The sequence below is a fragment of the Prinia subflava genome, chromosome 5 (assembly GCF_021018805.1).
Source record: "Prinia subflava isolate CZ2003 ecotype Zambia chromosome 5, Cam_Psub_1.2, whole genome shotgun sequence".
Lineage (NCBI taxonomy): Eukaryota > Metazoa > Chordata > Aves > Passeriformes > Cisticolidae > Prinia > Prinia subflava.
Window position 1 is genome coordinate 16,227,782 of NC_086251.1, and position 25,764 is coordinate 16,253,545.

Genomic DNA, 25,764 nt, shown 5'->3' on the forward strand with positions numbered 1-25,764 from the left:
TATCTTATCCAAGGAAAACAGCCATCACAAAGCAATGTTATCAGCCACAAGCCTTGATAACCATAATTCAAGCTTAAAAACACAGGACTGACATTAAATTTTCAGTCAATCAAAATCAATTAAGATTTCCAAATTCAGTGCCTTACAATCTTATGTTTTCTTGAAAAAAAGTCCGTGCACTATAAACCCCAACAAAGCAAAACAAAAAACCCCACACCACAAAAACCAGCCAGCTAAATAAAGTAAAATAAACAAAAAAAGGAGGGGGAAAAAAAAAAAAAAAAAAAAAAAAAAAAAAAAAAAAAAAAAAAAAAGAGCAGCCAAACTGCTCATATGGTCATAAAAACTGGGATCTGAAACTTAAAGAAAACCTCATAACATCCAGAGAATTATGCACAAATCAAAAGAACTGGCAATATGAAATGACATGCTGTTATGAAATACATGTTTCTTAACTCTTAAACTACATAAAAAGCAAGAAGAAAACTTGTTTGGCAATGCTGATGTAAGATTTGCCTTCTGCCAGTGTCACTAAAGATGATCTCCTGGCTGCCAGATTCACAAATTCATTTAATGTGATATTTTGGCAAAATTTTCATTGGAAGGTTTAAAAAATTATGTGTAATCAAAGCAATCCTTTCCAAATTTCCATTTTTTTTTGCCTCCTTTCCCTGGAATAGCAAAAACTGTCACATGTCCCCTACTGCTTCTGGCATTTCCCTTCTTAATTGCTACCAAGGGTAACTAGGAATGGAGCAGTGAGCAATTCTCTTCCAAGACTGACTGAGGGGTTTATTTCTGCTCAAATCATAACTAGTTTGAGGAAATTGAGCATCCTGTTCCATTTTTGTGAAGCACACCAATTATCACTTCTCTGAATCTCGTGGGTGGCTTCAGGCCTCCTCCATAAAAATAAACAGAATTTGTAAAGATGAGGTTTATGCCCTATTTAATAGCTCCCCAGCAGAGCAGATCCAAGGTAAGTCCGTGGTAGCAGTTCTGTATCAATGCCAATTCAGGAGTGAAAAATGGCTAAGCTTCATCTTTTAATTAATGAGTTTATTTCCTTACAGCGAGGAAAAACAATCAAAGGATGAGCCAGAGCCATTTAGAGAGCTGGACAGTTTGGATTCAGAGAGGACTCCGTTTTTCTCCAAGGAAGAAAATAGGTAAGTGTAAAACCTTCAGCTAATATAACTTCTATGACACCAGTCAAAGAACAAGACAATTCTTGTGGATTAGTGACCAGTTAATGATCTAAGGAGCAGCTGAAGGGCCAAGAAAGTCATTACTCCTCAGGAAGTGCTGTGCCCTTTGATTACTGCTGTTGGTGCTCTCTAAAAGGAATTCAGAAAATAAACAGGGATGTAGCAGTGCTTTAAGGAGACACCAGTTTACCTGTTCTGAGTGGCTAATTTCTACAGAACAAGGAATTTACTTGCATTTCCTGACAGTCCCATCAGCTCATGGTGAGCAATACACAATGCATTTTAGGAAGTTACCAGATTACTGAGCTGAGCAGAAAGAAGGTACTCAGCAAAACCTTACATCACTGCGTACTTTCTTACAAAGGTGTCCTTGCACCCCTCAGTACCAGGGAATTTGACTTTGAGTCAGCTTCTCATGATCTTAATTTATATTTTAACAGATGAGCCCTGAGGAACCTTATGAGTTAGAGGGAGCATCACACGAGTGGGTAACTGAGCAGAAAGGTTTTGTCAGTTGCTTGTGGTCAGTCATAAATCTTTGATTCAGAACAGAATCCCCCCCTACACCTCTACCACACACTCATCACCAAAACCTGGGAGACCACGAGGACTTAAGTCAGAATAAGTCAAGATAAAGACACTTGATTAGCACAAAGTCCTCTTACCAGCTACATAGTGCTAAATTGCCACTTAGTTTTTCCATGATTTGAAGAGAACTCCAGAAATATGTGAACAGTGGTAGAGAGGAAGCATCAGCTGCAGTATGAAGTCCTGGACCGAGTCAGAGTTATTAGGCTCTATTTTTACCTCTGGCATTTAACTGCTGGTATATTGGAGAAAATCATTAGTTCTTCTCTCTCCCTCCCTAACCTATAAAATAGGTGTAAAAACATCTGCCTCTTGGGAGCTATTTGCAAACAATATCATAAAGCACTTCCATATCCTGAGTGCAGCATGGTTTGGTCATTACATTCCACATTCCAATTGCTATTATCCTAGCAATTTATTTTAACAAAGAGGCTCTCTCCCTCCCAGATCTATTTCAGCATCTTACAGTAAAGCTGCAATTATCTGTTTATGATATTAGCCTGTTACCATGGGAATTTATCTCATGATGTCATAAATTGAGAGGTAGTACAGAATCAGGTATATAGAACAGATTGGCCACAAAGAGAACTTTTTGCTTGTAACAAATGTATTTAATAATTAGCAAGATCGTCAGAGGAAATTAAAAACCAGTGAAGAGTCATTGTTTATTTTCTGTGAGGTGAAATTGAAAACATACCCTAGTGTGCACATCCTTTGTTGGAGATCAAACTTCTCAGAGTAAGAATCACAAAATTAAAGGTCCAATAACATTCCTAGCTTACACAGGAGAGCATTTTATGTGGAAACAAATCCTCACACAAAGATCAAATTGCTATCAAACTTGCATTTTCTGCGCAGGATAATTTCCATTGCCAATAGATACCACTTCATGTTCCAAAACACAGCAAAACAGCTGGAGATGTACAGGTCAAATTTCCCTTCAGTTACCAAAATACTTGCGTCATTCCACCACACTCAAAGACAACCTTAATACATAATTTATGAGGCAAACTCTTTTTGCTAAAAGTCTTCTATATCACTTTTTTTTTTTTGCAACTTACTCTAATTTAATCACAAAGGGCAAGATGCCAGTTCTGCAAAGGGGCAAGGCATTCTTCAGTAGGTCTATGAGATTCCAGCAAGGATAGGCAAGAAACACGGGCTTAGTATGATCCAGCACTTAGAGACTGCGTCAGAAGTTTAAAGTCACAGCAACAACAAGAACTTCTGCAGGCAAAAAATACAAGAAAATTCTAGAGCCAAAATAATTAAGAGCTGACTCACAAAAATTCATTGGCCATTTTCTTTTCTTTCCTGTTATTTAGGTTTATAAAGAGCAATTGCTCTTCCCCCTCTCCTTGTGCATTTGCACTCCATGCAGGAACACAAGGAAGTTAACAAATAAAAATAATACAGCTAAACTGAAATAACAAAAATGTGCACATACTTCTGATGTGACTTTGTTTTTCAAAACCTTCTTTTGGATTTCAAATATTTCTGCTATGGTAATGAGATTGCTCTGACTCCTACAGCCTTCCCCCTTGGCCAGCCCCAGCATCTGCCTGTTACTATCTTACAAGAAGCTTTATATAGACTAGTATTGAGCCTATTCCCATGAACTAATTTTAGGAGATTGTCACCAAGCATGTATTCTTTTTGGTTTGCAGAGGAAATGACACACTGGAAAAACAGAACCCTTCTGCAAACACAGCATGGGCGACATTCGTGTTTACCCAGTGGAGAAAATTCTGGAGTGCCCCTGTAACTGTGTTTATGGGGAATGTTATAATGTACTTTGCTTTTCTCTTTCTATTTACTTATGTCCTTTTACTGGACTTTAAGCCACCCCCACCTCAGGGTCCATCTGTTAAAGAAATTGTACTCTACTTCTGGGTGTTTACCCTTGTCTTGGAAGAGATCCGACAGGTGAGTAACCTGCATCACCTTAGCAACAACACAGTAAAACCTGCAGCAGCATTTCCAGCAGATTTACAGTCTGTATGACTGTACAGAACTTACCTCATCCTAAACATCTCACCTCTCTCTGCCAGAACAAGCTCTTCCTCCACCATATAAACAGACAGCTCTAGCTGTTTTTCCATCCTACTCCAGCCTTAGCCAAGCCAAGCAGGCTGCCAGCATTCAGGTATTCTTCGCTTTGTCAGGTCCCTCTCTGATTTCACTCCCCAGAACTAGGTCCTCTCACCACAAATAACATAAGTTGGAAGTTATATTCTACAGCTGGAAACACGGTAGACAGCTCTACATCCTTTTAGGAGATTCTTCCCTGCCTGGGACTGTTTAAAAAAATCACAAGTAAATGAATTCAGATTATTTGTGGCTTTTCCTCAAATATTTTTCAACTCAAAATATTAGCAGATCTCTTTTGGGCTTGATTTTCTTAAAAACAAAACAAAACCAAAAGCCCTTCTCCATTAGTCTCCTATTACTGGTTTTGGAATGTCCTCAGTTTAAAAACTGAAATAACAATAGAGATGCAAGTGTGTTGCTAACTGTGGGTGCATAAAGCTCTTCTCTTTAGACACACACAAAAAACCCCAGTTACAATCATTTACTCTGGAAGAACCAATAGGTATTCATTATTTAAGCAAAAGAGACAGAAAAGTTTGTCACAATTTATTTGAAATTATGCAGCAAGGCTATAACCAGAGGAGGACATGGAAAATATCTGGATCAAAGAACATTTCATTATAAACCTGTAAAACATGAAGCCTGCCAGGCTAAAACCCAATTAAGAAAGCCAACTCCTCGCCTAGATAATCAAATGTGCCTTTACTGACAATTCCAGTACACAAATGCCAAATCTGTTCATGCTGTTTAGACAGCAATGCCTAGAAACTGAACTCTGACTGGAAGCTGCATTGTTTAACAGCTTTTTTTTTTTTTTTCTTATTACACTCGGAATTTGGTTTTGCTCTTTGCAATGAAAGAAAAAGGCAATTATGTTAAAACTCAAAAGGAAATAGTGAAACTGGAAAGAGATTGATACCAACACTTATTTCTCCTTTTCAGAGTTTCTATACAGATGAAGACACAAATTTAATGAAAAAATTTAAACTGTATGTGGAGGATAACTGGAATAAATGTGACATGGTGACCATCTTTCTCTTCATAATTGGGGTAACCTGCAGGTATGTATTTGCTCCACGTGAGGTGGCAAGCATCAGTACAAGGGCTATGTACATCAGCTGACTCTCCTATGCATGAGAGGACAGGCTCTAACACTCATTTTTATAAGCTTTGAGACACGTTTCCACAGTAGGTGCCTCTAAAATTCTGTGGAAAGCATGGAAGTTTCTCCAGAGATAACAAAAAGATATATTGGTATATTCAAACAAATGTACCGAAAAGCTCAGCTTTTGTTTGTTTTTGAAAATCCGCTTTACTCAAGGTACCTTTTTTGATTTGTTAATAAATCTCATTGAAGCCAAGAGAGAGAAAAGAGTGTTCCTCCATGCTTTGGTTATTTCTCATCACTGTACAGACATCAGCAGTACTTGCTGAGAGCTGACATTTCACTCTGTGTGTTCTGCAGGATGCTGAACTCAACTTTTCAAGCTGGCCGTACGATACTCGCCATTGATTTTATGGTGTTTACACTCAGACTTATCCATATTTTTGCAATTCACAAGCAACTTGGACCAAAGATCATAATTGTGGAAAGGATGGTAAGTGTGCAGTCTGTCTCAGATAAATTCTTGTGCCTTCTAAGAAATGGAGAGTAGGAAATCTTGTCTTTAGGAAAGAAATAACTTTATAATGTCTTTATTTTTACATCTTCAAGGCCTGTCATTTTGCAGGTATTTTATTGCAAGATGCAATGTTTGAAACAGATCCTTTCAAAGAGCTCTGTAGTGCAGTAAGCTGGTCCCAATTTACTAATCCTTGTACCTCACCTCATGAAGTACATTTATCCTCAGACCTGGCAAACAAAGAGCAGTCTTTGCCTTACTGCTATTCCTCCTACAGCCTAAGCTGTGTGCATCCAGGGCAGAGGCCTCAGGCAGATGACAGGCCATGTGCAGAAGGGCAGGGCTTCTAGGGAATGACTTGGGGAAGCAAATTATATGTTTTTTGCAGCAAGTGCAGGAAAAAAAGCATTGAAAAAGGATAGTTACAAGTTTCCTATGTGAGTTACTCTTACTTGTACTTTTTAGCTCCTCATTACAATGAAAACATATTAGTAATTTGTGAGCAGATGTTGGAAGGTGTTGATAAACTATTTCTATGTATTACCCCTGTCCTGCAGGAAATGAGACATTGGGATTACAGTTACTGTGCTTGGGTATGCATTGGTATGTTGAAATAGCTTTTTATTTAGGTATGTTAATCCTCCAGGTCAATTAGCTCATGCTAACTGATTAATAGTGTTCATACAATTGTAAGTACCATTACAGAATCTACAAATATTTGATTCGTGACTCACAGCAGAACTCAGTAAAAGCTCTACAGTCTAAACAAGCCTATACATTGAATAAACATAACTACCAAGCTATTTGGATTTGTGTACAAATGCAATAACTGGAACTCTAACATGACATTTGGTTGGACTAGCAAAAGGGTAAATGGCAAATAAATATTTGTTCTTGTTAGTTATCTAGCTTGTGGCATTAGCAGACCTCTATTGTAAGAGAACAAGTCAGATGTACAGCTCCTAACCCTTCTTTTGCTGCCTGCCAAGCTAAACCAGGGCCTGGAACAAGTCCTGCCTGTGTCTACTCTGCTGGCACCTGAAGTCCTGCAAGGTAACACTGGGACTGGGAAGATACAAACAAGAACAAAACCAGCAGCCTAGCCAAAACCTCAACAGGGACCTTTCATCTTCACCCCACCCAAGCCAGCATGATGCCTCAGCTTTGGTATTTCAGTGTTGAACCGTACATCAAAGGAAGAAACATTTCAGAAAATGAAACCTGCTTGAAGGGTTCGAGGGGGTTCAAGCAAGACCATCTCCCTTACTTAAGAGAGAGGCAATCCCAGATGGTCTCTCTCTCTGTCTTTCTCCTTGTATACATATAGATTTGCTGAAACAGGTCTGGTTATTGCTAAAACGCCAGAACAATGCTCATTCCAGAACAATGCTCATTTCCAGAGAGACTTCAGATTGGAAAAAATTAGTTCCAGACTTGTCACTGCTCCCCCACCTCCATGATGCCATTACAGCCCTGCAGCATTCCTAAATTTTAGACCATCCAGAAAACAAAACAGATTGATGGAAGTCACACACCAACTCTGTCTTGCCAGGCTTAGAGAAGATGTTTCTAAACAGAACTCCAGGTAATATCCTGGAGCTCTGAAATGCCTATGCTTTTGGGTAACTGTACAATCCAATAATCTCATTGAAATGAATCTACAGTCCCTAATGAACTCTGTCAGATCAGATGGGGAGAGGATGAAGTGTTCCTCTTCCACCAGGGAAAAATTACTGCACTTGAAATGTATATTAGATTTTTTTTTTTAAAGTAAGTGTTTTAGGATTCAATTACTTCTACTTCTGTAGAGAAACACAATGTTTAAAAGCAGGAAGCCCTGAAAAGAATCTTTTGGATGCATCACTTAGCTTGAAAACTGAAGACAGAAGGAACCTGATCCTTGCAGCCTTCAGTGCCTGCTGTATCAGGCTCAATATTCATCAATGAGCACTGACTGCTATCAGGAGTCTCTGCTGCAGCAGAACTCTTGTAATTCACAGCAAAGCAGTCCACAGCACTGAGATATCTCACAGAAAATATGCACTTAAAAGATAAAATGTGACAGTAACGTAAAAGATAAAATGTGTTTCATTTTTAAGTGTTTGAGGATTGGAAAGCAAGATTTTAATTTTAAATGTGCCTTTATCTAAATGAGCTATCAAAGTGGAATGCTTACCAGAGGCCAAGGACAATATGGCAATAGCAAGGTCAGATGAGGAATTCCATGCATGGAACTGTATCCTATTCCACCTCCTTTAACCTGAACAAGCTTGTAAAGAAACAGAATCATTTGAGCCACATCCATACAGAAAGACCACTGTTCCTTGACTACGCTATCACAGTCACTGCCCCTCCTTTTCTCCCCTCCCCCTCTCTTTTGTAGATGAAGGACGTTTTCTTCTTTCTGTTTTTCCTGAGCGTGTGGCTCATTGCCTATGGTGTGACAACTCAAGCTCTGCTCCATCCCGATGACAGCCGAGTGGAATGGATATTCAGAAGGGTTCTTTATCGGCCCTACCTGCAGATATTTGGCCAGATTCCACTGGATGAAATAGACAGTGAGGAAATTTCTTTCCCCCTAACCTGGCCATTTTTGAATGCACACTTCTGGATTAGAGCATGGAATTCCTTCCAAGTACTGCCCTTTTTTAATTTTGCTTTCTTGAATCTTTGTCCTAGGGGCCAAAGCTTACACATGGCTGTCACACAAATAGTGTATTTGCAAAGAGATAATGGCCATTGTGGAGTTACATTAGAGCATAAGGGCTGGCCCTATTTAGATAAGCTCTCAGAAATACACAAGGATTTGCAGTTTTAAAGGCTGGCATACCTGCTTTCACTTCAATCCATTTCCTTTCAGTTTAACCTAGACCCAGATAACCCTGTGTAAACTCAAATAATAAATAACAGCACCTCTACACATTTTGGCAGTAGTTTAATGTAACAGTGCATAAGCAGTACTGCCCTGCCCATAAGCAAACACATGCTTTTGAATAAAATTACTCTAGAGCGTTTATTTACTCTGGAGATAAAGCTGCCCAAATCAAATAAGGCTAGTAATTGCTTATGTGCAGCATTGTGAACAAAACAACATAAAAGTAATCATAAGAGGCTGAAATAATTAGACATAAAAGTTCAAAGGCAACATTTCTGATAGGTAAACAGGTAAAATACGGAATAGGTCACCTTCCAAAGAAGTCTGCAGTTAACATCACAGCATTTAGCCAGTGCTAAGTGTCACTGGCGATAATGAAGTGGGATTCAAACTTGGAGTAATGTAAAACAACAAAAAAAAGGGCCACAGACAGAAGCAAATCAGTAAACATGCACTCATGTTCCCTCTGCTTAGTAAGAAAAAGCATGTCTTAGAAAAGCTAAAAAACCTGAATGACACAAGAGAGGATTGTGATTCATGCCCATTTCAAATACCTATGGTGTAAGCAGGCACAGCACAATCAGTCATCCTTATTTCCATAAAAGTAATTGGAAAGAAACAAATTTCTGGAATATAATTCAACTCATGTACCAAAAAGTCAGATGTAGCACTGCCTAGAAAGGTGTGTTTCTCTCCACTGAAATTCCAGTGGGTGTCTCTATCTGGGTAAATAATTGGTTAAGAGTAACAGAGAAAAAAAGAACTAATTACATGGGCAACTTCCAGAAGGGATTAATTTGTCCTAGGGCCCACTGGGTCTTATTCTGTTTAATATCTTTATGAAATATATGGAAAGGGAGAGGGGTAATGAGGAGGACAAAATCTGCTGACAAAAATACATCACTGGGTAGCAAAGACAAAAACGGACACCTAAGAGAGGCAGAGGAGCCTCACGGGTGCTGAATCATCAAATAAAATTCAGTGTAGATAAGTATAAGGTAGTGCCCTTGGTGAAAGAAATCCCAGCTTGGTGAGCTTTGATATAACCACGTGCTCTAATGAATGCAACCAGGGGGTTATCTGTGGCACCAGGGAAAAGGATTACTAGAAAAAGAAATAGAGGGGGGAAAAGTAAATATCATTATGCAACTCTAAACTTGTGGGTTTAAGTCATAGCTAGAGACAAAATGCAGCACTAGACCTCTGGTCCAATGCAGTAGAATTCAGACTTTCTTCCTAACCTCTACTGCAAGCTCAGATACACAAAGCACTTTAAATTTAGAATGAGGAACCCCATTCACAGCTTTTACTGAGTTTTTTCCTCTTACCCACGTGCCAGGCATGAGGATACAACAATGTGGGAGAACACAAACTCAGAGGTGGTTTGACTTGGAAACTCAAAACTAGTCTAAAAAGGATACAGGCCTTTCAATACAATCCCTTTTTGATGAACACTACTACAAAGCCAGCTGTGACAGACTAAATGAGCAGCCAAGTTGTGGAGGTCTGCAGTGTCCTAGGGCTGCAAATGTCTTGCACAACAATGCAATGCCTTTTCATGTACACAACATGATTATACTTCCACAAAATCAAAGAAAGAAACATGGCATTAGGATTTGTCATAGCTATTTTTTTTCTCCATCTTCCTTTGCAGCATCACGAACATATCCCAGGAACTGCACGTTTAACCCCCTGCAGGTTCTGCAGGAGAACACACCATCCTGCCCTAACAGCTACGCCAACTGGCTCGTCATCCTCCTGCTGGTCATCTTCCTACTCGTCACAAACGTCCTCCTCATGAACCTCCTGATTGCTATGTTCAGGCAAGAGGGATTTCACCAAGTGTCAGGACAGAGGCTGCAAAGCTTTAAGTGATGCCCACATTTACTACCCCACTGCTGGCTATTCCTTTTGGAATACACTTGTCATTTTCCTCATGAATATTACTTGGCAGAATCCTGTGATCAGATAGCTCTTAAGTTCTCATCATCCTTACTCTAGCCACTTTGGAGACAAGGTGAAAAGAAGCCTGCCTCTTTTACTGCTAAAAATTCAATTAAACATGCACAGAAGGGTCTGAGTCCTTGGCTGTGTGGAATCAAATCTGCAGGTGCACAGCAGCCATAAACTTGGCAGACTTTACAGTGGATGATTTGCACATCAGGGAAATGCTTGTTGTCAACACAGCTAATAATGATTCATTTGGCTGCAGAACTGATGTGGCATGTTTACTGATCTTTCCTGAGCAAAGCAGGGTTATCTTTCTTAAAAAACAACAACAACAACAACAAGCCAAATAAAACAAATGTATCTTTTAACATTTGAAGACTGCAACTGCAATTATTGTAGTATCTAAGAATTTGCACAAACTTTAGATGAGTTAACACTACTTGCTGACTTTGCTGTTCCTTTTTTAAAGTAAATACAGGACTAAATTTTGTTATATTCATCTTCAGCTTGTTGTGGTGAAAAGTTACATGCTTTTTTTTCCCTCCCCTCAAATTACAGTTACACTTTTCAAGTTGTCCAGGGCAATACAGACATCTTCTGGAAAGTGCAGCGCTACAACCTGATCGTGGAATACCACGGCCGGCCTGCCTTAGCACCACCATTTATCATCATCAACCACGTTACTCTGGTTCTCAGAAGACTCTTCAACAAAATGGAACGCAAGAAAAAACACCTGGGTGAGTTGTTAACAAATGGGATCAAGCAACTGTAGAGCCCAGCTCTCTCCAAGGACATGGTGCACACACAAAACAGCAGAGCAAGCTGGATTTCCTCAAGCCAAGAGTCACACTTTATTTTTAATAAAGAGTGCCAGGAGAGTACAAAAAAAAATTAAATTCATTATAATTTAAACTATAAACAGTTTCCCACAGCGCATTTCTTGATGCAATATAGTTATTACAACAAAGGTAGCAATATAAAGTGGGTTATAAGTATATGATTTCTGAAGATTTAACAATTGACAGGTTTAAGGAATAGTTACTTCATTTGCTTCTGAGTTTTAGCAATTATGAACCCTAAAAACAACCTTCTTTTAGCATATCAACTTTTTACTACTAGTATCAGAGAAAAAGGGGTAAAATATAATTCTTATTTTTCCTACAGAAAGAGATCTTCCAGTGGGCCTCGATCAAAAAATCATAACATGGGAGCTGGTGCAAAAAGAACATTATCTTGTAAACCTTGAGCAAGAAAAGAAAGCAAGCAATGAGGAAAGGCTGAAGGCCACAGCTAATAAGTAAGTTGTTCTGACTCACAGTGAGAGTAACTTGCAAGCCTTCAGCTTTCAATGAGCTCAGCATTGAAGTTCATGTGAAGCTTCTATAAAGGGTCCAGCTGGAATGCAGTTAGGAAATACACAGTCCATGCAAACATGTGAGAGGCCAGCATCACTACAATGTTAGAGTGTTTGTCACTCCTGAAGTATGTGCAATTATAGACCTGCAAGTTCCAGCCAAATCTGTGGCCAAGCTCAATAAAAAATCTTATTCATGAAGAAAATTATGGAAAACCAGTTTGTGTGCTAGACTTTTGAATGGAAGATAACTTGAATTAGCCACAGATGCAGAAGAACAAATACTTATGCCTTTATGGCATGCGACTGAGTCTCCATTTATGTACTTCTCTATATTTCCCCACTAGGAATATCACTGGAATTGGTTTAGTCTGATAAAATAGAAGTCTTAAATTATTTTTCAGATGTTTAAACCTTTAAGTGAGACACAAAGTAGTTATATGCAGGGAGAACAGAAACATCTAAAACTCAAAAGCACTCCTTAAAAAAGGTTTTTAACACCTATTTCAGCTGTTTTCTCTTACAATAAAACAGACTTCAAATAGAGGTGCAATGGGTGTGATAGTTACCATAATAAGAAAGTTCCATGGAAGTGTTCCTGTGCTGTCTGCTTTCTTTCAAAATAAACCTCCATCTCTCCAACTCACAGAACAGCTGGAGACCACAACAGCATACTTATGTTCTTGGAAAATACTCCTCTGCCTCTAATTCACATGGACCCTTAATTCATAATAATTTAGAATGATTATATAGGTTTAAATTTTATTCTCTTAAGCAGATCAATGACAAACCCTAGGAGTGAGAGCTTAATTGCTGAGATAATGCAATAAATATATGTACAATTGCTTCCAAATAAAGAGTCCTTTATGTAATAAATAACTAAGATGGTACATTGTAGGTGAAGTTACTGGAGGGGAAAAGTGAGACTCCACCTGGCTTCACAATATTTCAGGTATAGCAGAGCCAGAGAAAAACTGGAAGAGATTCAAATGAACACCACTACCCCCTTGGTTTTTCTTTTTTTTTTTTTTTTTTCTCCTCTTACCTGGCAGCAGTGTGATTTTGAAATCTTAGGAAAGCCTCAGGAAGTGATTCTTTGAACTTTGCTTGCACTGAACCAATCTCAAAAAGCTTTAGACCCACCCAGCAGCAGGTTTTTTCACACAGATGGGATTAGAACATAGCCTGTGAGAGGGAAACCTTGAAAGAGTAGCTAGAAGAAACCAGAGAGGGATTTGCCAAGCCTATGAGGAATCAGATGCTAAGAATAAGGAACTGATGGGAGAACAGGTGAAAGATGCAGAAGGCATGGGGATAAGTCAGTGATTTATTTGGAGGCACTATATGGAAGTTCCTTAAGCAATCCCTTTGGACTGCATGAAAAAAGGCATTTGACTGTCAAGCCAGTTTCCAGAAATGAATGCTTGCATAAATTTTAAGTGGCTTATTTCTGTTGTAGCCTCAGTTGTCACACCAGGATTAGTTTCCACTGGAATTGGATCTGTCATTTGTGAGTCCCTGGACAACAGGTGCATGAGAGTGTTCCAGAGATGCTGCTCTGCCCAGAAAATACTTCTGTGAACACCTCAAAAGGACAAAACTTTTAGGGGGCTGTGGGATGTCTAAGCAGCACAGAAGGGCCATGGGTGCAGTAAACTTACACGTGGTTTGTGTCCTTTTTGCTGAAGGTGTTTGCTTTGTTTCCACAGGGTGGATAATTTGTCTAAGTATTTTAGTGGGTTGAAAGAACAAGAAAAACGATTTAAAGCTCTGGAAGCCCAGGTAAGTAATATTTTCTAGGCATTTCTATCAGCTTTAGGATTTCACCATCTTTCTCTCATTTAATAGTGGTCTGGCAGACCCTACTTAGGGATAAAGAGATGGTAAAAAGGATCTGTATTATGGTTTCACTTTCCTTATTGCTTTCTGGTGATAAATATATGTAAAGAAAAACTCCTCCTGTGAAAAGGAGAAAAGGGAATACAACATTTCTTGCTCTCTTTGGTAGTTTACTTGAGCGTGTTTATTTCCTTTGTTAAGGATGCTTCTGGAATAGAGCACTTCATCTTCCCCCCCTCCATTCTTGTCTTTCTTCTAATCTTTTCTTTTTTTCTTTTTTAATGTCAGCTTGGAAAATACACACCTTCTGTCTGATCTGACCTAATCTTCTTGTACATCGGTTTTTCTAATTTTCTTAAGATACCAGGTACCAACACCTCAAAAGGGAAGTGTCCAGCATACAATTATGAAATCCAAATAATCACAGGAAATTCTGTCCTGCGCTTTTGATGACAAACCCTTGCAATATAAACAAACAACATTTCTTACCCAGTCTGAAAATGTTAAACCACCTGCTATGTAGCACAACTCTTATTGTTTTCTTTATCTCTATGGCTCTCCTGTATAATTTTGGCCTCACTGAAAGTTCTTTATCTTAATACTGCTGCTACAGTTTCCTGCTCCCTTCTTATCCCTTTTATGGCTTCCTGAAAAATATCAGGCTATCCAGGTCCAACAGAAACACACAAGGAATGCTTTAGTAAGTTTGGGCCAGCTTGAGGTAAGGCAATATACTCACAGAAAAGGGCAGGTATTTAATCACTACCTATTTTGTAGGTTTGCTACTGTACAACTGTTATCTCCTCCATGGCAGAGTCTTTAAACAAAACCAACCTCTTGTGCACTCAACCAGCTCCAAACTACACATGTAAGTACTGAAAACAATCACAGAAAAGCTAATTAATACAGCTGAACAACATAATTTTAAAAATTCAAGGTGGGAAAAAATTATTGTAAAATAACCCCATAAGGAGATTCCTAGAGGCAATGGGAATATAAACAGGGAATAGAATATTCTTACTTCAGAATTAAAAAAATTACCTTTTGTAAAATACATTTAAAAGCTCTGGGGCAAGTACTGTCACTTTGGGTGAGTTAGAATAATTCTCATCCAGTTCAAGCACAGAAACAAACATCTATTTGCAACAGAGGATTGCCATGGGAGTTTCTTCAGTTCAAGATAATCCTTCTGAAGTATTACAACAGTAATACTTCAATAAATGCATAACAATAATAATTAAAAATAAAAACTGAGCAAGTCTCCTAGCTTTTTTTTTTTTAATTCAGAATTCATTTGCCTTTAGAGCTGTACCTATTTCTGTCAGTTAAGAATCATGTCCTGTGTCCCAGGGCTCCTCACTGTATGGAGCTTAAATTATTAGAGACAAGAACTGTTTCTCAGCCACTGCAGGATAGCCAACTCAATAAAGATTTTGGATATCCTTCTTAATGATCTATTTCAATACCTACCTATTGCTATCTATTACACAAAATAGCTTCCAAAATCCATAAACTGAGCATATACTATCTGGAAAAAAGAAGTAGCTGGTAAACTCAACAAAGTCATGACAAGATCTCAAGTCACTCAGATTTGAGCTAACCTCAAGCTCTACTTAATTCTGTCAGAAGTTTATAAAATACTTATGTGAGTTGCTTCATTATCAGTATTCCAATAAAAAACTCCAACCCATAGCAGGCTTCCCAGACACTTTAATACTGTAACTGCATAAAAATCAGAAATTTAAATAGCTGAAAAATAAGCCTGTGTTTATCATTTACTGAGCAAATGCAAAGTAATTCAATCTACAGCATCATTTTTTCAATATTTTAAAGTTTCTTAAGCAATCACTACTATGTGCCCCTTGTCCTAAGGCTTTTAAACGAGCACATGACTTTTCCAATCCTATTAGGTGTGAAGAGTGCCAACACAGAAGTGCCTTTGCTGCAAAGAAGTGAAAGAGAAGAGCGTGCAGATCAGTTTGAGACTGACATCGAATACATTGATAATTAAGTTTTATTCTATTTCTCCACATTAAACTTTTGTCCTACTGAACTACTCTAGAAGTCAAATCATCATCTCTTGCAGGCCTAAGGGCAACAAGCTCTCTGTGCTAAGCACTATCAGTGCTTGACATTACTGAGGATTTCTTGGGCCTTTCTGCTTCAAGTTCGTGGGCTTGCTTTCCTGCTGCTCCCATAGCACTGGGCCCTTCCTCCAAAACCATGCCACAAACAGCGCTAAAGCTTTCTCCTCCAGGGTGACTCTACCACCTTATTTTCTAAATACCATTTGTTCTCTAGGTACCACACCCTCAATCCACCATCATCGCTGCCAAATTCCACACTTCTCTGTTCAAGGGAGCCTCCCTTTGGAAGGACAATCATTTACGCACTTAAAAACAAGCTCCTTCCTTGGCCAAGAAATCAAGCTCGTACTCCTGAGCCGCTTAGAAAAGGAAATCACGAAATAGTTTCCAAGGAAAGGGCCCGAACACTGAAGCATTACAATCCCCACGGTTCCTGGATTTCCTACAGCTCTCAAACACTTGCACTCACCAGCTTCTCTTCCCACGCTGGCTCCTGTGAGGTGTTCCTTTGCTGGTATTCCTTCTGAGGGGCTCCTCACAACTCAGAGGCCAGCATCACCTGGCTTTTGTTGTGCCCATGTCCCACCACAGCTGCTGCCAGTTTCCTGCTGGAAAGGAGCCTTTGCCTCCACCTATCACACCACATGGAATGCCTCCTCTACATCTAAGCATCTGATTTCAGTTTACTTTTCTTTCTCAAGGGTCAGGGGGAAAAAAGAAACCACTTAAGAGACTTTAAAACAAGACTGGGTACCAAGAATTATCCTGCAGCCTAGGAATTTAGGCTGTTTGTGGCTTTTTCCATTACTTAAACTGGCTTGTACATTTTTAGCATACAAATGCTCACTGGCTTTATTAGGATTTTGCAAGATATACCACTAAAATATCAATACCATCCTCTAAGGGGAAATTTCTTTGGAATAATATAAACAGCATCAGAAGGGGGAAGTATTGGGCTGTGTCTGACTCTGATAAGCTTCAACTGCATTTCCTCACACATATAATATTGTCTCTATGCAATGTAATTGTAGATTGCACAAAAGCTTTCTGTTACCAGAGGTAGGAAAAAACCAATAAATCTCAGCTCTGACAAAAATGAGTCTTTTATTAACAGATACTAATCTTGTTATGATGGCTTCATGAAACAGGCATTTGTCCAGTTTATTCAGCTGTGCCCCAGGCTCGTGACTCCATTAGCAGCCATAGAATTTTGATAGTCCTACCTGTTCCTCACCCTGGGCAAGCAGAACTCATAAACCCAGTAGGTTTTTACTACTGAGCTGCATTTTTTGTTAAGAAATAATAGGTATCTCCCAACCAGCGTTCGCTGCTCTTGGCAGCAGCTTCCACTTTGAAATGGCTACTGTTTTCATTGTGACCAGCACACAAATTATCCACTGGAACCCAAAATCTACCCATTTGGACTTACTGTGTGTTCATTGGAACAAGCAATGTATTTCCCAACGACCCACTAAATAATGTGCATCCAACTGCACACTCATGAGAAAATACATTCTGCTCTGAAAGCTAAAAGGTGAGTATAGAAAAACAGAGCACAACTGCTCCTTTTACACTGTTTTCTGCTGCTTCTGCCAAATGATGCCTCTGTTTAAACACAAAGCCCAAGTGATCTGGGCCTCACAGTTAATTATTGTTAAGATGGACTCCTCCCCGGAGGAAGTCACCCCTCAAACACCCTTCAGAGTCTGAGCAAGCACAATATACCAAGAAATATCACAAACTCTTAAGAATTAATCTTTCACTACACAGTTATAAATACTACCCTTAGGATTGGTTCATTTAGAATACTGACAAAAAAAAAGTCAGTTCAAACTGACCTGAACTAATTTGAGTTTCAAATCACGTAACATTTCAAAGAATTTAATCTTTCAACCTTATTTATTAAATTTGCTAACACTGTGGAAAAACCCACTATATTTGACATTCCTTACAATGTGATTCATTGTATGAGATGACTCATCCCATGAGGGGATTATACATTGTGAAATGATTGAAAACATTAAAAATGTGAGGTTTAGCATCTATAAGACTTGAAGAAGTTAACAAGATGGCAAAGTTAGAGTAACACTTTAAAAAGTTTTCAAGACAGTTTTGAAATCAAATAAAATGTTTAGTAAAACTCCTACAGCTGCATTACTCAGCATGGTTTGGAGATGAAATCAAGTTACAACCAAAAGTTTATTGTATCACATAGAACAAAAAAAATGTCCAGCTGTGGTATAAATACCTCATTCCCACAAATACCCCAATCCACATACAGAATCAATATGGAAGTAGCACTTCCTGGAAAGGACATGCAAAGGTGCAGACCATCACATCATATAACTATGAAACCACTGTTCTGCTTTCACCCTTAACAGCAATGAGAGATGGATGTTTTTAAACAAGGAAGTTAAAGGGTTTTCCTTCCTGGGACAGGGCCAGAAGAAATCACATCCAGCGGAAGACTAGGTTTTATTTTCATTGTTTAAAAATCTCTACATAATGAGCTTATCACCTTTTCTCCAGGATTCCACAGGATTTGGGAACTATTCCAAAACTGGGAGATACTAGGAAGTCCTGCAGCCTTTTAGCTAACACTTCTGTTTCTTTGGATACTTCAGCTCCAGAGCAAGACCAGGGAGCTGTCTGAGCAAACAAAGCACACTTGATTCTCTCCTGCCAGGATGCAATTACCCTGTGCCCATGGACTTCTCATAAGCAAAAAGTCTGGAGTTTATTTCAGGTAGCTTAATTCCTAACAATATAAAACATTCTTGGTAGCTATGATGCAAATTGTTGGACAAAAAGCTATCACGTGGTTTTCAGACCAGAAAAAAAAAAAAAAAAAAGAGAAAAAAATGAACAAGACAAGTCCTGGGATGTCTCCAATGTGCTTCATCCTTCAGGATTCTTCCTCCTCCCCTTCATCCTCCACTTTAGGTCGGAAATTTTTCCTGCTCTTCTTCTTACTGCAGTGGAATCCAACTGGTCCCAGCGATGGCTCTTCACCTGCATCACTAAGCCTTGCATCAGGTTTATATTCTGTGTTCTGGTCCCCCTCCATCATAGACTCCTCCTCCTCTGCTGCCTTTCCACTGCCACTCTCTAAGTGCCCCAGCTCAACCTTATCTTCTTCCCTCACGTCATCAGTCTTCTTAAGAGATTTTCCTTTCAGATCTGTCTTCATCTGTTTCTTATCATCCTCCCCTGATGATGTTTTCTTTTCCAGTCCATCAACACCTCTTTTAGTCGGTTTGGTGAAGACAATCCTCCCAGCTCCACAGCTGGAAGGGTCCTGGTTGAAGGACTGGGTGTAGCTATCTTGGGTAGCCGAGCTCTGTTGCTCCCCTCTTTTCTTCAAGCCACACAGAAATTCCATGGCCACGGCCCTGTTAGTCCTGTCACTGGACTCTGAAACTCCCTCTAGGCTGTACTTGGTCCAGCGCTCTGGGTGTGCCACATAGTCAGGCACTGCAGGAGAGGTTTTGGGAGCCTGCACGGGTCTGGCTTGCCTTCCCATGTTTTCTGGGACCACGCTACCTGAAACTGTGGTTGGAGGCAATGGACGCTTAAACCTCCCGTCAACAACATTATCTTCAGGCATGGAGGGCACAGACAGCTTGGCTGCCTCTTCCAGGCAATCAAAAATGCTCTGGCTACGGAGAGAGAAGGTAGAACTCATGCCCTTCAGATGGAACGGCTGGACAGGAGACCTGTGACCGCTGTTTGAAGAGTCGGGTGTCTCTCCTGATGTGAAATCCCCCTCATCTACAGATGGCTCCTCGGGAGATATTGTATCAACTTCTGCTTCACCCGCCAGCCCCAGGTCATCAGAGTCAGAATCGCTGAGCGACACCGTGTCTGAGGGCAGAGCTCCTTCGTAGTCCCGGGCACCATCGGCCACTATCCCCAGAAAAGGTTCACCTGCCTCCTGGTCTCCCATCTTTGAGCTGCTACTCCACTGAGGTCTTTGATGTAGGCCCAGGAACAACTCTAAATACAGTTTTCCAAATGCCCAGCGAGTTTAGTGCCTAGAATACAAAAGAGCATAAAAACTTAACTGTGAAATGAGAACCAAGAATGAGACCATCACTCTGTGTCATGCAAAGTAATTATAACTGCAATATAACAGTTAGCTGTGCTTTAGGGATTCCTAAGCAATTTTGCTTCAAATGAAAACATTATTTAAGGAATGAATGCACATTAAAATTGAAGATTTACACAAGATTGAATACAAGAATATGAAGTAAGTAAAAGTAATGCTACCAAATTTCATTACAGGTTACATCAGGTCCAATTACTAAAAGATGAACACAAAGCTCTTGAGTTAATCTGAATCCCCCGAAGCTGTCTTTATACATCTTCCAAGAGACAGCAATGATTTCTGCATATTATACCACGTGTTTATTCACACTGTAAAAATCCACAAAAACACATCCGATTTCTCACTTTGAATTGGCCAGTACAATCCTCATTGCATTAGCACTGAACCTGCTGTCCCAATTGCCTATTACAAAGGTCACTATCACTGATCCCCATCAGTGACAGAAAACCCACAAAAATATCAGGGCCACTGTTTCAAGTCTGCTTTAACGTGGCATAAAGTCAAAGCTCCACTCCTTTGGCTTTAAGGTCTCAAGTCATTACTAGATTCCAGGAATCAGAAAACAAGCCAGGTCAAGAAATCAACCCCACTGGATCAAGAAAACTAATCACACATGGAAACTAGGAGAGGTGGCAACCTCAGGCCTGCAAGAGCTGGCCCTTCAGTCAGTAAATGACAGCGTGACTTAAAGCCTGACTTTCAGGAGCAGCTGGATACCTGACAGTGCCACCTGCTTGAAGGGAAACTCGCTGAATTCAGGTGGTCAATGATCAAGCTACCCCTTGCTGGGCAATTAGAAATAGAGCTGGTGCAGACACACATTTTGGTTCAGCTCACGTGAATTATGGAAACAGTTCTAACATATTCTTAGAATAAGCTTGACTACCTAATTATGGGCTCTTCTGAACCGATGCAGTAAACAGACATGGAAAGTCTGTCAGTCACTCACTTTCTCTTGAGACTGAGTCAGCTTCCCCTCCTGAGGGTCAGTTAAAGCCACCAAAGATCTCAGCACTTCCAGCCTAGAAAACAAACATTTCCATCATGATACTGGAAATGTAGTTTTAAAAATAATTCCGTCCCCCTGAATCATCCAAAGCTGCAGAACTGGGTTCTAAATCTGACACAAACTCATGGTGGTATAAATATCTGCAGATATTATTGAATTTTTGGCAGAAGAACAGTACACAGCCTAGTAAGGCAGGCACCACTATATTTACCTAGTCTCCACATTCACACTGCCAACTTTATCCTGTAGAACGGCAGAGAGGTTTTAAAAAAATTCAAGCTGTAATTTGCACATGTGGAAACCCAGTACTAAATAAACACTATTAAATGCAGCTAAGAAGTCACAAAAATAATAGTTATACATTGTAAACATTAAGTGCTGCTAAGTATTAAGACCACGGGTAACACAAACTTCTGTTTTCAAAGAAACGTCATATTCAAAGTTAAGGCCAGATTTTCATGAAGAAAAACCACAGAGAACCTTCAGAGCAGTGCTGTGTGCCATGTCAAGGCTGGCTGTCTTTGACAGAAAGGATCTGACGGCTGCTTTTGAAAACACTGCCCTCCATGTAACCCCTAGCAGGAAGTAATCTTCTTAAAATGATAGAGTTCTGCTTAGTTTCAGAACAGAAACTAAATGAAATGAAAAGAAACGACTACAACTCAGAGAAGGCCTTGAAGTGCATAATTAAATAAAATAGCTGTTTTCAGACGGCAATAGAAGCGTTCATCATGGGCATCTCTTGTCTGAGGGCACTTACACAGGAGAAATTCTGCTCCTACGGAGACATTTTAGCCTTAACAAAGGTAGTGGCCAAACATGCTGGCCCTTACAGCACACCGGACTCACTCACAGGTTTGTTATGGTGTCATGACCATAGCACGACTGGGCAAGGATGACTTCTCTCTGCACGGGAAGGTTCCCAGTGGGCTGCTCCATGCTGGTGCTGCTCAGACAGGCTCTGTGCGTCCTCCTGCTGCCTCCTGCGGGGGGACGGAGACCTCAGTCACCGCAAACCCGGGCACGGGCCTGCTCTCACAGCGCAGAGCACCGCACCAGCGCCCACACAGCCCCTCGGGCCCCACGCCAGGGAACAGGGAAGAGGAACAGGGAAAGGAACACTCGCCCCGCGGAGGGGAGGGTCACGGTGCCACCCCGGCTGTGCTGCCCCGGCCCCGGCGCCCTTCGCGGCCCGGGAAGCTGCTGGGTGCGAACCGCCCGCACCACACGCGGCCCTCGCCGGCCCTGCACCCCGGGCACCGCCACCCGCCGGGCACACAGCGCGAACCGCCGGGGAACGGAGGGGAGAACATGGAATGGGGAGGCCCCGTACCCCGACACCGCACGGCCCCAACACCTTCCACAGCAGCCGCCCGCCTTGCCCGCCTTGCCCGCCTCTGCCCCTCCGCCCACGGCCCGCGGCGCGCCGGGACACCGAGTCCCTGCCAGGCTCCACGGAGCGGCCACGACGGCGCCAGGACCACAACTCCCGGCGGGGACAGAGGCACGGAAGGGGCCGGAGCTTCCCTCCCCTTCCCGCTCCGCCTCTCTCGGGCCTCCTGGGAGTTGTAGGCGGCCGCCTTCCCTCGGCGGGGGACATTTTGCGAGCCGGGGAGCGGGGCCAAGCGGTGCTGAGCGGAGGGACTACAGCTCCCAGGGCGCACCGCAGCGCCGACATTTCGCAGCCTGTGCGGGGCCGTGCTCGGGGCTCGGTGCGGGGCTCGGTGCGGGGCTCGGTGCGGGCCATGCTCGGGGCTCGGTGCGGGGCTCGGTGCGGGGCCGTGCTCGGGGCTGGGCCCGGTGCGGGGCTCGCCCGTGCACTCCGGAGAGCCGCGGTGCCGCCCCGGCGCTGCCCGGCGCCCTGAGGGGCAGGCACGGCACCGCCGCCGCCTTCCGCAGTCGCAGTCTGGAAAAAAGCCCCGTGTCACAGCTTTTGTTCTCATCGAAAAGCAGGGCTTGGCCACCACGAACACATCCGAAGTTTTTTGTTTTGTTTTATTTATTTTCATTATTTTTTTTCTCTCTTACGTGTTTATTCTTAAACCAGAAAACCCCAAGTCACTTGAGGCATTAAAACTACTGTCCATCCAAAAAAAAAAAAGTTTCCATTCTCTGGCCTAGAAGAACATTTTTGGTGCGTGTGTCAAGAAGTGGAGCTCTGTCTGAAAATGTTTTATTGGCAGTGGCCAAAGAGGCTTGATTTTTGTTTTTCCCCTTATTTCAGCAAAAAGTTCAAAATTTCACTGCAAATACATTTCCCAAGAGGCTCCACTATTCAGCTTGTTTTCCCTCTGTTTAGGAAAAAGGGTTTGTCGTGCCGGGGGGTTGTGCCAAGCAATGTTGTGGCTGCAGAGGCTTCACCGTCTCCCTTCAAGCTGGGCCTCACCGTGACTCATCCGTAATATAAACTGCAGCCACTTCGTATGCATCCTCAGTTTTTAAAGACATACTTTTGCTTGCTGGAGTGTTGCTAATTACGGTAATTTATGACACAAGGTCTGTGTTTGGAATGCACTTGGCAGCAGTGATGAGGTTATTGCAAAATGTCTTCCATCTAGCTGGAGTCGTGCTGTAGTTTTAGAACAGCTCTAAAGGTGTTTTCCCACTTGGTGATCCTATTATTTTTTTATGTATATGCATATGGTAGTACAGTCACAGGCATTCAAATGGGTATCCAGACAGAGGGAGGAAAGGAGAACATGGATCTTGTAGCAGGTGAGCAGGAATGGAAAGGAGGAGAGCAGTAAACAGGCAAACAAAAGGAAGAGTAAACCTGAGTAAAGGCTGCCAGTGCTGTGTAACACGGTCTAGGGTGTTGGGGAGACAGCAGGAGAGAGTCTCTGAGCTTAATAGGGAGCAGGCATTAAAAAGGATGTGGAGTGGCATGTCCCATTTCTGTAAGAGTGGAGACAGGCAGTGACACAGCAAACTATAGTCTGTTTAACCCTATATCAGGCAGGGCAACAGACTGGTGCAGCCAATGTTTTGAACCTTGGTTCTTTGTTAGGGGCTTAAAGGGGTAGGAGAGGAGAGGGTAGGAGAGGGTAGGTAGGAGAGTGCAACACCACCTCCAGTGTCTCTGTCACCTGTGGATGTGGGTGCCTTCAGGGGCAAGGCCATGTCTCCATTTCTAGATGCTACAAGTCCTCACTTTTTGCCTGGATGCTGTGTGCATTGATGAAAAAGGAACCTGAATGTACTCTTTTCCTCTTTCCTGTTTTATTTATTCATGAAATTAGCTCAGCTGTTTAGAGCATGGTGCTAATAAAACCTAAGGCTGTGGGTTTGCTCACTCTACAGGCCATTTACTTAAGAGTTGGACATGATGATCCTTGTGGATCCCTACTTAATAGTTGGACTTGATGATCCTTGTGGATCCCTTCCAACTCAGCCTATTCTGTGATAGAATCTGTGATATTTAGTATCTCACGCAGCAGAGAACTGAGGCTGAGCTGCTCATCCTCTGGTGGCTGAGGACAAGGCAGCTTGCAGCAGTGGAAATGCTGGTGTGTTGGGACTTTCGCTATTGCTTGGTGACAGCTGAAATAAAAATAATGAGTCAGAGTCTGAAGACCGACAGATGGTAAAGTGTTTTCCCCTTGGCCTGAACTAAGGTGGCTTGAAGAGGGGGCTGGAAGGTGGAACTGAGCTGCAGCACAGGCCATCGTCCAAATGAGCGGGCTGTATCCAGCGTGCAGGCTCCGAGGGGCCGCTCGTTTGTAGGGATGGCTCCGTGTGTCTGCAGGAAGGCAGCACGTCCCTGTGTGTGGGGGTGACATGTGAAAATGCACAGGCGCCTCATGCTCCTTTCCTGCAAATAAATCTGTCCTCTGGCCCCATCCAGTAAGTGTTTCTGCTGCTCCCTGGCAGTCTCCTGCTGCTGCTCCTGCCCTCGGAGCCTGGGGTGGGTGCCTGGGGCAGGGACAGCTGGTCCCTCCCCTCACAGCTCTAGGAAAACAGCAGGCCATTCCCCAGCAGCCACCCAGATCCTGCAAGCCAGATGGTGCAATAAGATGCACATTTTAACATGCACTCCTGCAAGGAGTGTGGGAGTTACTCAGATGTGGCCACATGCGGCTGATGCTGGAGCTCTTGAAGGGAGGTGGGATGGGAAAGCAATGTTTTCCTGCAGGCAAAAAGGAAAAGTGGAGTCATGACCACCACAACCTCTTCTGCTGGGAGAAGGCAGTCACACCAAGCCAGATGATACAGCCTGAAGGAAATAAATGGGTTATCATCTCTTATTTGCCAGAATGAAATCCTACAAATGGCCTTGAAATCCCCTGTGGGGTGGGTTTGCAGGGAAAACTACTGCGCTTCTACACTGAGCTTTGCTTACCTTTTACTTTGTACTTTCATTTGGTCCTGCAAGTGGATTAGATTTATTCCAGTGCTGTTTACCCATGTTGGTGCTATTTTCCCCTAAGGTAACTACATAAAATTAGTTCCTGTGGAGTGAGTTTTAATACAGGCAGGCTATGAAGGTCTTCATCAACTCTATTCTTCACAATAACAATGTTATTGCCAGCCTATAGAGGACCTGCAGGGAGACACCCCAACCCCTTTTTTGTTAGACACATTGCATGTGTGGGAGGGAACTGAAGTCCTTTATGAGCAAAATTAGTACTCTCTGCAATTACTCCAATTTTTTAAAAGAAACAAAAACAGTTGGGGGTGTCTGTTCATTTTGATTTAACTACAGAATATTTGCACTAAGAAAACACCTCTCCCAATCTTTCTGCTTTTTCCTTTTTCCTATCCCTGCCCCAAAGTGCGCGATACTAATGTGTAATGAAGGGCTGAAAAGGGTCACTGGAACCAGCTGAGGGGCCTTGAAGTTAACATTAACAAAAAAACCCCACAGAACCCTAAAACTCCCCACACCTCTTGTTCCAACAAGACCTGTGGGAGCTCCATCAGCCAACACTGAGCCTTGCATTAAGAGCATGAATCCTTCCTGGAGGAAATCTCAGCAGTTTGCTTGCAGCCAGCAGGCAGGGTGTTGTGTGCATGCCACCTCGCCTGGCCCAACA

General features: G+C 41.9%; 2 protein-coding genes across 5 annotated transcripts in view; one reads left to right on the forward strand and one right to left on the reverse strand.

Moving 5' to 3' along the window:
- TRPM5 (transient receptor potential cation channel subfamily M member 5) overlaps window positions 1-17,123 on the forward strand; it is a 36,882-nt gene extending 19,759 nt beyond the window's left edge. The window contains exons 14-24 of the mRNA XM_063398163.1: window positions 1,074-1,169; window positions 3,464-3,722; window positions 4,830-4,948; window positions 5,353-5,485; window positions 7,893-8,067; window positions 10,039-10,207; window positions 10,893-11,071; window positions 11,499-11,631; window positions 13,398-13,470; window positions 14,305-14,395; window positions 15,438-17,123. Of these exons, the coding sequence (XP_063254233.1) occupies window positions 1,074-1,169; window positions 3,464-3,722; window positions 4,830-4,948; window positions 5,353-5,485; window positions 7,893-8,067; window positions 10,039-10,207; window positions 10,893-11,071; window positions 11,499-11,631; window positions 13,398-13,470; window positions 14,305-14,395; window positions 15,438-15,538 (1,528 nt within the window). The 3' untranslated portion in view covers window positions 15,539-17,123. The remainder of the gene's footprint in view (window positions 1-1,073; window positions 1,170-3,463; window positions 3,723-4,829; window positions 4,949-5,352; window positions 5,486-7,892; window positions 8,068-10,038; window positions 10,208-10,892; window positions 11,072-11,498; window positions 11,632-13,397; window positions 13,471-14,304; window positions 14,396-15,437) is intronic.
- Window positions 17,124-17,794: 671 nt separating this feature from the next.
- Window positions 17,795-22,999, reverse strand: TSSC4 (tumor suppressing subtransferable candidate 4). 4 transcript variants are annotated; one of them, XM_063398167.1, is made up of 4 exons: window positions 22,089-22,999; window positions 21,585-21,714; window positions 20,672-20,744; window positions 19,434-19,648 (listed from the first exon to the last, which is right to left on the reverse strand). In XM_063398167.1, the coding sequence occupies exons 1-4, from the start codon at window positions 22,738-22,740 to the stop codon at window positions 19,571-19,573; spliced, it is 933 nt and encodes a 310-aa protein (XP_063254237.1). In that variant the 5' UTR covers window positions 22,741-22,999; the 3' UTR covers window positions 19,434-19,570. The 4 variants fall into 4 exon arrangements, with proteins under 4 accessions (XP_063254234.1, XP_063254235.1, XP_063254237.1 ...); XM_063398166.1 differs by having other exon boundaries at window positions 22,065-22,855; XM_063398164.1 differs by lacking the exon at window positions 20,672-20,744 and having other exon boundaries at window positions 17,795-19,648; window positions 22,089-22,212.
- Between the last annotated feature and the right edge of the window lie 2,765 nt (window positions 23,000-25,764).